General features: G+C 43.7%; 1 protein-coding gene across 5 annotated transcripts in view; it reads right to left on the bottom strand.

Annotated features, from left to right (window-relative positions):
• The window catches only part of Mxi1 (MAX interactor 1, dimerization protein), a 64,635-nt gene that overhangs the window by 32,558 nt on the left and 19,165 nt on the right, over positions 1–12,912 (bottom strand). The window contains exons 1-2 of one of the 5 annotated variants that reach the window (XM_005352467.2): positions 12,732–12,906; positions 11,225–11,357 (exon numbers count right to left, since the gene is read on the bottom strand). In XM_005352467.2, coding sequence (XP_005352524.1) covers positions 11,225–11,357; positions 12,732–12,804 — 206 coding nt within the window. In that variant the 5' untranslated portion in view covers positions 12,805–12,906. The other 4 variants (XM_013348177.1, XM_005352469.3, XM_026781461.1 and 1 more) reach the window with 4 other exon arrangements.

The following is a 12,912-nucleotide window of genomic DNA, read 5'->3' as shown; positions in this document are numbered from 1 at the left end:
ACTAGCATGCAGGCACGTGACCATTCTACACTATTATACACTAGCATGCAGACACGCGACCATTCTGCACTATTATACACTAGCATGCAGGCACGCGACCATTCTGCACTATTAAACACTAGCATGCAGGCACGCAACCATTCTGCACTACTATGCACTAGCATGCAGGCACATGACCATTCTGCACTACTATGCACTAGCATGCAGGCATGAGGTCATTCTGGACTATGACATTCTGGCGTGCAGGCATGCGATCCTTCTGCGCTATTACGCACTACCATGCAGGCATGAGGTCATTCTGCACTACTTCTTGGGGATAGATGCAACAGGGTCAGCTGTCTGAAGCCCTGCAGTGTCTTTCGTGCACTGACAGAGCCTAACTTGGAACTGTGAGCCAGGCTACACCTCGTCTCTCAAGCTGATTCTCAGGGCATTTCATCACAGTAACAAAAACAAAACTGTGACACTGCCTTCAGAGGACAACACACTGGGCAACCTGCAGATGTGAAAGAGATAACCCTGCTGCCAAGTGTGATGATGGAGGCCTGGCATCCCGGCATGTGGGATGCTGAAGCAGTATAATCACTTCAGGCTCAACAACAGCCTGGGCCTCAGAGGAAGATCAAACACAGAAACTAAGATTAGCACGTCCAGTGTGATGAGAACACATTGTCAGAGTTTCTATACAGGTCATGTGATGGCAGGACTAGCCTGGAAACTCGCGTTTCTTCTTACTATCAAGGCAAACTTACTATGCATGGCCTTACAATCTCTTATTAGAGTCTTCAAAGATTTACTGGATTGGTTCATTAATTAAATGCAGAATGCAAGACAGTCCACGGCTTTATCAAATTTAGCAATTTCAATTGTTACTGGAAAATAAAATAAAGGTTCAAATGGCATCCCAAACATCAGCCTTGGACCACTTTCTCGGGCTTCTGATGCAAAGGCAGAACACTGGCACAGAAAGTCTAGGTCTGAGTCTTAATTTTCAGGTGAATTATTACTAAAAAGTCTTTGCTAATCCTGGAGAAACAAGTCCAGGGCCTTTACTTCCTCCTCTAGTTCTACCTAGGATGTTGCATGAAATACAATCCAAATACGATCCTTATGTCAGAACAAACTGAAGAAAACAATTACCCTTTATACAGTTTTCTGAGATTGGAATGAGATGATAACATGTTATGGACTTTATAAATGCACAGCTAGCATATTACACGCAGGTGATAATTATTACTATTTTTATAAGATGGAGCCTACCTTTTTCCCCCTTTTTATTTCTGAGATGGGGGTCTCACTACATAAACAAAGCTAGTCTAAAATTCACAATCCTCCTGCTTCAGTCTTTCAGGTGCTGGGAATACGGGCATGCACCTCTGTACCCACAGGAATGCACCCTCTGACACAGTTTTAAGTCTCCATGTTTACAATACAAGGTACGTGCAGCATAATTCAGCCCTTGAGTCACTTGGAAGGACAAGAAAACACCTCAGACTATTTGAATGTCATCAAAAGACAACTAACTGGTTTAATATTCTACACATGAAACAAAACTACAATAACTACAACAACAGACCTACAGTAACTTAAGATGTCACAGATAAGCAAACATGAGAAAAATGTTTGCACAATAGGACTTTGTCACCATGAAGAAAAATGGATGCAACTGTAGGTATCTTTATTAACTGAACTAAGTCAGTTTCAGAAAAAGATGTTTTTCTTTGTGTAGTTTCTAGACATTGTATATATGTATACACACACACACACACACATCATTATGTCTGACAGGAGTAGAGTCAAACTGTGTAGGACAACAAGCACATTAACGGTGGGGGGGGGGACAAGGGGAAGTGGGCAGGTACAGGGAACGGTACACGACACACACCATATCCTTTATTAGAGAAAGTCTTTTATATGTTCAGGATAAGTAAAAGCAAGGTTATGTATGTTCAGAGCCATGAAGCTCTCCCTCAGGGATCAGCTAACCAGGCCCTCTGTTACATACCTCACTGGGTTCTGTGTTTCCGAGAAGCTCACCATATTTTGAAATAATATATTCACATGAGTGATGTGGGAGTGTCATATATCAATCTGTTGATTTCATTGGTTAAGCAATAAAGAAACTGCTTGGCTGGCCCTCATAGGTTAAAACATAGGTGGGAGGAGTAAACAGAACAGAACGCTGGGAGGAAGTGGAAGTGAGCTCAGAGATGCCAGGCTCCTCTCTCCGGGGCAGACACACACGATGAAGCTCCGACCCAGGATGGACATAGGCTAGAATCTTCCTGGTAAGACCGGTGCTCACAGATTATTAGAGATGGATTGATCGGGATATCAGAATTAGCCAGTAAGGGCTAGTAGAAATGGGCCAAGCAGTGTTTAAATGAATACAATTTGTGTGTTGTTATTTCGGGTAAAGCTAGCCGTGTGGGCGGCCGGGGTGCTGGGGACGCAGCCCCCTGCTGCTCTTACTACTACACATGAGTATTTCTTTCATTAGGTGGGAAGTTTCATGAGAACAGAAATACAGTGTGTTTATGTAAATATACAAATACACCTACATATGCCAAATAAGGATGTGCTAACTTTTTGTTTTGTTTTGGGGGGGAAAAGGTTTTTCTGTGTAGCCCTGGCTGTCCTGGAATTTGCTCTGTAAATCAGGCTGGCCCCGAACTCAAGAGAATAGCCTCTCTCTATCTTCCAAGTGCTGGGACTAAAGGTATAGGCCACCACTGTTTGGCATTGTGCCAACATTTTTAACTGTAGATATGCTGGCTAATATGTCCACCCCCAACTTGACAGACTGGGGTCGTCTGAGAAGAAGAAACCTCCACTGAGATAATGCCTCCACCAGACTGGCCTGTAGGCAGGTCAATAGAGAATTTTCCCAATCCACGATTGATGAGGGAGGGCCCAGGCCACTGTAAGTTGTGCCAGTCCTGGGCAGCCCATCCAGGGTTGTCGAGAAAAGGGAGCTGAGCAAACCAGCAAGCAGCACTTCTCCATGGTCTCTGCTTCAGCTCCTGCCTCCAGGTTCCTGCCGTGACATCCCCTGATCATAGACTATAACTTGTAAGTCAAATAAACCCTTTCCTTTCCACATTGCTTTTGGTCATGATTAACAACAGAAAGCAGAGAAGGACAATAGAAAGTCAAAATAAAAAATATACATAACCAAGAAATGATGGGGGGGAGACCTATAACGCATGCTTAAATTACATTAGCTCTACAACAAACTAAAAATAGTATCTGGAAATACAGTTTTTTAGTCATACTATCAAATCTTTTTGGTTGGGTTAATATTTGGAAAATTATCCTCACTAGAAAAAAAAATGATAAGAAGTGTATCAAAAATGAAGATCATGCTGTCTCATTTCTAAGAAGAAATCAAGGTAAGAAAGCTTTTCTTCAGATCGCAGTCCATGCTATCAGGCTGCAACTATGAACACGTCTTCAAACTCAGCTTGATACTAAAAAAGTTTTAATATTCATATATGCATACAGTATGTTCTGATCAAATCCACCTCCATCACCTCCCTCCAATTTCACTGTTATCCCCTAACAACTCTGTGTGCTTTTATTGTTTAGATTTTATGTTCACTAAATTCACTTATTGCCACATGTATGTGCACAGGTATCTACTGGTGTGTCAGTAGCCCCTCAGAGCCAGAATCCCTGAAGGAAACTGACATCCTGCCACAGCAGGTATCAACTACCAGTGCCTCCTCAGAGAGGGGTGGGACTTCCTGATCCCCCCTTCATCCTCGCTGGGATTTTGGCGGGCTTGATCCTGTGCAGGTCTTCTGCATGCAGTCCCAGCCCGTGAGAGTTCACATGCTATTTTCCTGCAGGCGTCTACTAGCTCTGCCACTTAAAATCTTTATTCCCGCCCTTCTGTGATGGTCCTTGAGCCTCGCAAGGAAGCGATGTGACACAGACATTTAGAGCTGAGTGCTCCGCCTCTTTATTCTCCGGGTACCAGCCAGGGCAGGTTTCTGTATTAATCACCATCTACTATAAAACGAAACGTCTTCGATGAGGGTTGAAAGATGAATGAATTAATCTTACAAGCTGGTTTAATATGATGTCCACTTGGCAGAGTAATAGTCCTAGGTTCTCTCCTTGGGTCTATGACCTAACCAGCCACATAGGACAGTACCAGGCATACGCTCCATCCTGTGGAGTGGGCTTTAATCTCCAGGCGAAAAAAAGTGATTGGTTACTTCAGTAACATCTGTGCCTCCACTATACGGGCGGGCATCTTGTATTAGGCCGGCATTATTGCAGCTCACAAGATTCACTGCAAGTAACCTTTCTCCCCTGGTAGCTAGCATGTGTTGAACCTTGTAGCTCCATGAAAGCTAACTAGTCGAGAAGAAGCTTTTAGGTCTGTACCTGCTTGATCTCTTCATGTCCTATGTCTCAAGTTTGTGATGTCTTCAGCTCTAAGTTCTGAAGAGTAGCCAAGAGCAATGGAAGAGCTTGTAATGCTGGGGACCTTATGGACCTCATGACTAACAACTCAAAGAGTTACCTAAACCCAGCTCTCGGCTTTATCTGTTATTGTAATGTCTGGGGGAGGCACTGTCCCCATTATTAACCTTAATCACTATCTGTGCCATAGCTAATCACTTACAGCATCTTGTGGCCACATGTATTTAAAGGAGAGAACTGTAACAGATAAAACCAAGAATTACCTTAAGACGTAAGGAGTTCCACGTCATGTGTCTACTGACATACAAAAAATCTTTCAAGTCTTCGAATCCTAAGAGCAAGCCTGGGCTTCAATGAAGTTCGTTTAGTGTGAGACACATAATTCTTGAGAATTTTTCCTTTAACTCAGTTTTGGTGGAAGACAGTACCACAAAACATCTTTCAAAGGACCTGTTTGTTCCTCACCATGCAGGAAGTACTAAAGAATGCTGTCAGCATCATGAAAAATTTAACTGCTAATAGTCTGCAATTTTGCTCTACAAGTTTTCTACAGCAGTAAGACCCAGAAACTGTTTTTAATATGAAAAATATAAAAACTGGAAAAGGAATTTCATAAAAATGAGTCTTCCACACAATTCTCCAAACATCAGAAACATTCTTAAAGATAAACCACTCAAGTTACTACCACTGAGAAAAATCCTCTGTGACTATCCTTTAAAAATAAGTGCTGGTCCGCAGGGTGGATCAAAACAGTTTAACTCCAGTTCCAAGGGATCCAACATCCTCATCTGGCTTCCATGACACTGCACACATGTGATTCAGAGATATACATGGAGATAAAACACCTACATTTAAAAAACACACACTAAAGAATCTTTTTTTTTAAAAAAAAAAAAAAAGGTGCCGGGCCTTTAATCCCAGCACTGAGGAGGTAGAGGCAGGTGGATCTCTGTGACTTGGAGGCCAGCCTGGTCTACAGAGTTTCAGGTTAGATTGGGCTACTTAATGAGACTCCCATCTCCAAAAAAACAAAAACAAACAGAAAAAGGAATCCTACTTTCCTGTCAAAAATTACAAACTCTTGAAGACAATCAAAAGGGAATAAAGGTGAAAATAGAAAATACAATCATTCCTTCTAAGTTAAGACGAACAAAGAACGTCTTTGTGTTAAAGAATGTTAAACCAAACCCTATAAGCATAAGAAAACCTGACAGGTTTTGTAAAATCTTCCTTTATCTTAGCAGGGGCAGCTGGAACACTACTGGTGCTTCCGCATTCTCGAATATCCACGTGGTAATAAAGAGATCACACACCGACTCAAAGTTCAAGCCTGAACTGGCTGATGACTTCTTCCCAGCTCACCCCAAGACAGTGACAAGGCAAGGACCACGTGCGTGTCACAGGTTCACATCCACGCTGCTGCCAGCATTGACAGTTCTTCTGATGGCATGGGATGACAGCGAGTGCTCTCTAAAATGAAATGTAACACTCTGCAGTCTACAGTAACACACTTGATTTAGAAGAACGGTACACTTGTCTCAAATGGGAAGACTTCCAGTCCTCACCTACTACACGCTGTTTACCTTTCTAAATGTATTACCCTGAACATTTCTGACAACACAATCGTACAAGAATTTGCCGAGCAGGAGTTGCATTCTCTTAGATTGTTTTTCCTTCCAGTCTAAGATGGTACCTGGCACAAGAAACACTCCGTTTCCTTATAAGCTGTCCCCCTGGAGTGTGACAATCTTCCATACTTTGAGTAACACCTACTACGTGTTGCCAGGTAGTAGAGATAAATGTCACAACAAAAACCAGCCAAATAGTGCACACCTATAATCTCAGAAGCACGTGGGAGGTGAGACATCTTGCCTTCCATGAGACCCTAGTTAACACAGAAGGAAAAAGAAAACAGCAGAAGACACTCAGACCTTGTCCTTATGAAATGTCTTAGCCCAACAAATGGGCCACAAATATTAAAAACAAGTAGATGATGGTATTTCTACAGTACAATGGGTATTATAAAAGAAAATCAGCGGTGGCATGGAATATATAAAGATCTGATCTACTGCCAAGCATGCTGGCCTACACCTGTAATCTCAGCACTTGGGAGACGGAGGCGGGGGAATCAGGAGTTCAAAGACAGCCTGGTCCTCAAAGCAAGCTTGATACCACCTTACACAACACGAAACCCTGTCTGAAGGAGACCTGATCTACTACAGCAGATTAAGAATAGCTTCCCGGCCGGGCGGTGGTGGCGCAGGCCTTTAGTCCCAGCACTTGGGAGGCAGAGGCAGGCGGATCTCTGTGAGTTCGAGACCAGCCTGGTCTACAGAGCTAGTTCCAGGACAGGCTCCAAAGCCACAGAGAAACCCTGTCTCGAAAAACCAAACAACAACAACAAAAAAAAAGAATAGCTTCCCGGAGGAAGTTATGACTACACTGAAGATAATTTGGCAAGGAGGGAGGAAAAATGATTGCCAACACGGAACAGAACACTTCTACTTCCTTGGAATAGAAGGAAACATGGTATGTTAAAGGCACTGAAAGAACGCCAGCCAATGTAATTCATGAGAATGATAGTTCCGAGTGCAGCAGACCAGGGAGGAGGTTACCACTTGTTGGGGGGCAGATGATGGCTGAGACTACAAGAGTTGTGCTCTAACATATAAAGCCTACCTGAAGACCAGAGGGCAGAGCTAGCCACTACTTAACTATAGAGGTCTGGAGGTCTGTACAGACAGAAAGGAAGTGATTTTGGCTGGGTGGAGAAAGGAATATAAGGCAGGAGGAGACAGGAGCTTGGTCCTTTTTTCAGCTGAGGAGTTAGCAGGCACAGCTTTGGCTGTGGCTTGCTCCTTTGTCTCTCTGATCTTTCAGCACTTACCCCGATATCTGGCTCCGGGTTTTTATTATTAAGACCAATTAGAACTTGTGCAACAAGTTCTAGTAAAGTCAAGAGAAAAGACGATGTATTTAAGAAATACTTAAGAATAAGTCAGTATGACACCTAAGCCATGGCTCATTTAGCAGAGCTTTAAAAATGACAATTCTTGAGATTTTTCTCAGTTGTAAGACCAAACAGCCATGCTGAGATTCTGAGCTTTGTTGTTCCCATGTAGACATCGATTACAACAAATTTCCCTAACAGCAGTTAAGTAACATCTTAGTAAGTTCAATTTTAGGACATGTGCCAAAAAGGTATGACCAAGATTACAGCCAAAATCAAGGATGTATTTAAAAAATAATTATATATTATAGGTCCTACCTCCCAACTGCCAGATAAAATTTCTAGCATTTGCAAGGTACATATTTATAATATCACATTATATAATTCATTTTCTCTCCTTGTACTTCTGTAAAAATATGATTTCAAGACTTATGGGGAAGGGGAAGAGAAAATTTATGCGATGAGTCAAATAACTCCAAACATAAATTTACAGAGTAACATTCTGTATCAGGAACATCACAGTATACCTGAGAACATTAGAGGGAAGGCAGTCACTGTATCTCTAAGATGCTACAATATCAGAAAACGATATTGCTTCAAGACAGACAGTATGGAAACACTGGTAACATAAGGCATCAGCGCTGGGCTGGGGGTACAGCTCCGTGGCAGGGTACTTGGCTAGCAGGTGCAAGCGAAGGGTTCATTCCCCAGGGACAAACATGATAAAAAAGAAAAGGTAATCGATGTTTAAGCTACAAAAAAGAACAACTTCTACATAGATGACTGAACAGGAAATAGTGTCATATACACTCTGTTCTCTCACTTGAGGGGATAAACAGGAATTTCAATACATCATCTTTGTTTTATAGAACCAGTATAAATAAGATTCTATTCATGCTCATAGTAAGCCTGAAGATGACAGGAAGCTTACAGTGACCGTCATAAACAGACCAAGCCCAAAATACCTGCTATTAGAAATTTATATTTAGCTCCCCTATTTCCATGGACCAGAAAATTTATACAAATAACTAATAAATAATTCCTAGCGTTTTGCTTTAATAAACTAGTTCTCCATCACAGACCTTCACCTAACATGCATAGGCCTGGACCTACCTTAAGATAATATATTATCAATTTCTAAATCCTGTCTCGAAAAATACAAAACAAAAAAATCAATTTCTTTTTCTTGTTTGCTTGTTATTTATGTTCCCATGAAAAAATGTATTTCTCACAGGGCAGTGATGGCACACACCTTTAATGCCAGCACTCAGAAGACAAAAGCAAGCAGATCTGAGTTTGAGGCCAGCCTGGTCTACAAAATGAGTTCCAGGGCAGCCAGGGCTACATAGAGAAACCCTGTATTGAAAAACCAAAAAACAAAACACATACACACAACAAAACAAACAAACAAAAAACCTTGGTTTTAAGTGGTGCAGGGTAAATATATTTTTCCTTGAACATTACCAGAACCCTAAAATGCCTATAGTTTTACAATGTATCTGACATGTTATGCTAAGACACAATAATTAACACTGTGGCTTCATATATAAGAATCCTGCTAGGCAGTGGTGGCACACACCTTTAATCCCAGCACTCAGGAGACAGAGACAGGCAGATCTCTGTGAATTTGAGGCTAGCCTGGTCTACAGAGTGAATTCCAGAACAGACTCCAAAGCTATAGAGAAACCCTGACTCGAAAAACCAAAAAAGAAAGAAAAAGAAAAAATCCTAGTAACAGCAGCACGAATGAAAATCTTAGTCAAACCCAAGGTTAGCCCAGTGTTAAATGTAAAAAATAAAATAAGGGATCAAAACCTTCAAATTAAAGAACTGCAATTAGTAAAATCTAGAATTGCATGTCTTATGAATGTCTCTGCTGCCCATGAACTGTTAGTAAAAACGCCACATGTGTAATGATGAGGTGATCCATGTAATTACCAACAGTAACCAGGTTCTGAAACTGTCAATCAAAACTGAGGGGAGAAGAACCTGGTGAGTATCTAATACACCTTATTTTACAGATGAAAACAGTAAGGGCTGGAAGAGACCTGCAATAAGGTCAAAGATCTGACTTCTAGAAGACAGGATCCAAACACTTATAACAAGACAGAAGCCAGGCCCAGTTTCCATAAATGTCAAACAAAACAAAACAAAACAAAACAAAACAAAAACCTCTTACTTTTCCTTTAAATCTTGTGGTGGTCTGAATGAGAATGGCCCCCAAAGGCACAAATATTCAAATGCTTGGTCCCAGTTGGGAAGGGGTAAGAGATGTGGCTTTAGTGGAGGAGATGTGTTACTGGGGGCAGGCTCTCAAAAGCCCCCACCATCCTAGTCAGGCACTCTGTCTAAATGCCTGTCTGTCTCTCTCTCTGCCTTGATGCAAGCTCTCAGCTTGCCTGCCTGCTACCATGCTCCCCACCACGATGGTCACAGACTCACCCTCTGAAACAGTAAAAGAGCACCCAATAAACTCTTCTGTAAGTTGCCTGGTTGTGGTGTTTGCCACAGGAATAGAAAAGTAACTGACAAAATCTACACATGGATTAAAAGATACATTCCTGAATACATCTTAATTCCTATCAGTGTAACCAAAAAAAAATTACAAAGACAATCAAATACGTGTTCTAAACATTTATCATTATATATTTAACACACATATGTGCACATATCATGAACATATCATACCACAAGAGATCATCTAGACTCATAAATAAATATAGTAGCATATTAGACATAAGGCTATTTTTATAGTTAAGAAAATTAATTTTAAAAATATCAGTCTTGAGAGAACATGCTGCTCTAAAGGTGTGAACAGAGGGAAGGAAATAAATTCGGCTTTGTCTCAAGGATGTCAAAATGCAGGGACCTGCAACTGTTATCTACAGGAACCTAGGGTTTTCTGCCTTTTAGCTTCTTTTAGCTTCGATGTTACTGTGTCAACTCCTCAACCCAAACCACCTGGCTGGAGCTCCCCAGAGCCTCAGGGACCTGTAGGGATCCAACCCCATCCAAATGCATCATTCTTTCTATTCTCTAGACAATGTTTAAAGGACGAGAAAGGTTTCTTTTAACTTCCCTCTTAGCAATGGAAAAATACCCTTCTCTTAAGAAAGGTTTCTTAAAAACTGCATATCAACACAAATCCTTGGGATTTACTGGCTCTCTGGAACCAAAATTCTGAAGAGTCAGCCAGACGCTAACCAAAAAGGGGAAGTCACTTATGTCTCAGCTCCTGTAGACAAGAATATTCTGGGGGAAAAAAATCCATCCTAGGACAGGAATCTTTAAATCCTCCTTCCAAACCAGTTTCCATGAAAGAAGACTCAAAATGTTGCACTGCACGGTCTTCCCCCCCACCCCTTATCTACCAGACCAGCTGCATGGTCTCCCCCCCCCACCCCTTATCTACCAGACCTGGCCCATTAACATATCTAAGTATTTTATTTCTTTAACAAAGCCTTGACTCTCTTTTCTATCTCGCCAGGGCTATTTCTGACTTTTAAGAATTCTTCTTGGGCTATCATAAACTTGGAAAGAAAAATGAAAACTGGTCCAACATCACTCTTAGCAGGTAGCTACAAGCATGGGCACAGCCTACAAGTCTCAATTCACTATCCTCTAGGCTGGAGATGGGGACACTGTAACCACATCAGCAAGAACATTTTAACTGCCTTCTTAAGATTCTCCTGCATTTTCTTCCATACAAAGCCAGGGTATGGTTTCTGCATTTCACTTTTATAGAGAAATCCCCATTAGGGGGTGGTGTTCTGGAGTTGGTATCAGAGTCCTGGAGTCTGGCTCCTTCACTCTCGTTCCCTAGCCTCCCCAAACCGCTACCTGTTGGCAGTGCTGGTAGTGCTGCTCCCATTGCTGTGTTTCTGTGCCCGGCTCAACCTCCGTGGGGGCTTTGAATGCTGTAGCCGGGGGCTCGGCATGGAGGGGAACGATGAGGCGTAGCCATGTTCACACTCTAAAAACAGCAAGGAAAGAAAGGTATAAGAAGAATACAGACAGCCAAATGCATGGATCTACAAATTCAAGGTCCTGTAACAACACTTTTTTTTTAAAGTAAAAAAAGTAAAATGTTTCTACTCTTTCTGATTAGAAGATCAAAAGATCAAATCCCAGTGTTTATTGTACATTCCTTTAATCCCTGGAGGCCCAGACAAGAAGATCCTGAGTCCCAAGGCCAGCCTGAGTTACAAGACCCTACCCTAAGGAACAAATTCATTGTCTGGACGTCAATCTGGAAGCACACGCAGACCAACCCGCTGACAAGAGACACCACCAATACAGCTTCTAAAGCAAATTCCCCCCTCATCTCTAAAACCTTTCCACCCAAGAATTCTTTTTAAAAGGAGGGATCTCATTTTTTATGTGTATATAAGTGTGCAGGAGTCTATGTATGTGTACCATATGTAATGTTCTCTGGAAGCCCGCAGAAACGGTGCATCTCCTGGAACTGAAGCCACGGGCCTTTGAGGGCGGCCCTACCTGAGTGCTGGGAACTGAACCTGAGTCCCCATTACAGCAACAAGGACTCTTAGCGGCTGAGCCATCTCTCCAGCACCAAGGATTCTTTTTTAAAAAGTCCCAGTTTCAAACACCAGTTACCCATACAACCCCAAAAGATTTCACTTGCCTTTTAACAAACAAAAAATCCCTTCGCTTGACTCTCACCTCTTCACTTCCTCTGCAGGCTCCACATTTTTGCGTACCTCAACTCTTTCGATCACCAAGTCTTACGAAGGCCTCCCTCTCTCCTGACGACAGCAATGCTGCTTGCTCTTCACGCCCCAATACCCCAGTTTCTCTATTTTCCCTCCGATCTCCACCTCACTGCACGTCCGTCCCTCCCGCGGCCCAGCCGCTCTTCTGGGGACATTTTTCGCCCGGGGCACGCACAGGCCCCGCCTACCGCACCTCCGGCATCCACACCTCCCCAGCTCCCACCCACTGGTCTCAAGTTACCAGAGCTCTGGTCCAGCGCCCACCGCCCCCTCCCCGGGTCCTCCCCCGTAGCCCCCCCCTCGCCCAAGCTCCCGCTCACGCCGCAGGCACGCACGCGCACCTGCCGGCCCTCGCTCGCTCGCGTCTCCCACGCCTCCACTCGGGAACTCACCTGCACTCCTGAGCCAACCTCCTTCCCAGCGCGCCCACCTCTCCACCCGCGCTCGTGGACTTCCGCGCGCGCGCAGCACGCACGCGTGCCCCTCTCCCTGCGCGCGGGCGCGTTCCTTCCCTCACCGGTGCACGCACTTCCACACACGCGCGCACCACCTCCCCTTACCAGCCGCGCAGCACTCCCCGCGCGGGGCCCGAAGTGACGGCGCCCAGCCGTTACCTCGCTCCCTGCGCTCCAAAAACTCGGCGGCCTCCAGCAGGCGCTGCACGTTGATCATTCGCACCCGCTCCATGGGCTACGCGCTCCCGCCCCCCGCCGACAGGAGGCGCCACAGACGGCTACAGTCCCACGACGCTCCGGGACCTGTGCGGCGGGCGGGCGGGCCAGCTCGGCTCCGGCT

This window comes from Microtus ochrogaster, chromosome 8 (genome assembly GCF_000317375.1).
Source record: "Microtus ochrogaster isolate Prairie Vole_2 chromosome 8, MicOch1.0, whole genome shotgun sequence".
NCBI classification, from domain to species: Eukaryota; Metazoa; Chordata; class Mammalia; order Rodentia; family Cricetidae; genus Microtus; species Microtus ochrogaster.
This window is presented reverse-complemented; position numbering and strand designations above follow the sequence as displayed.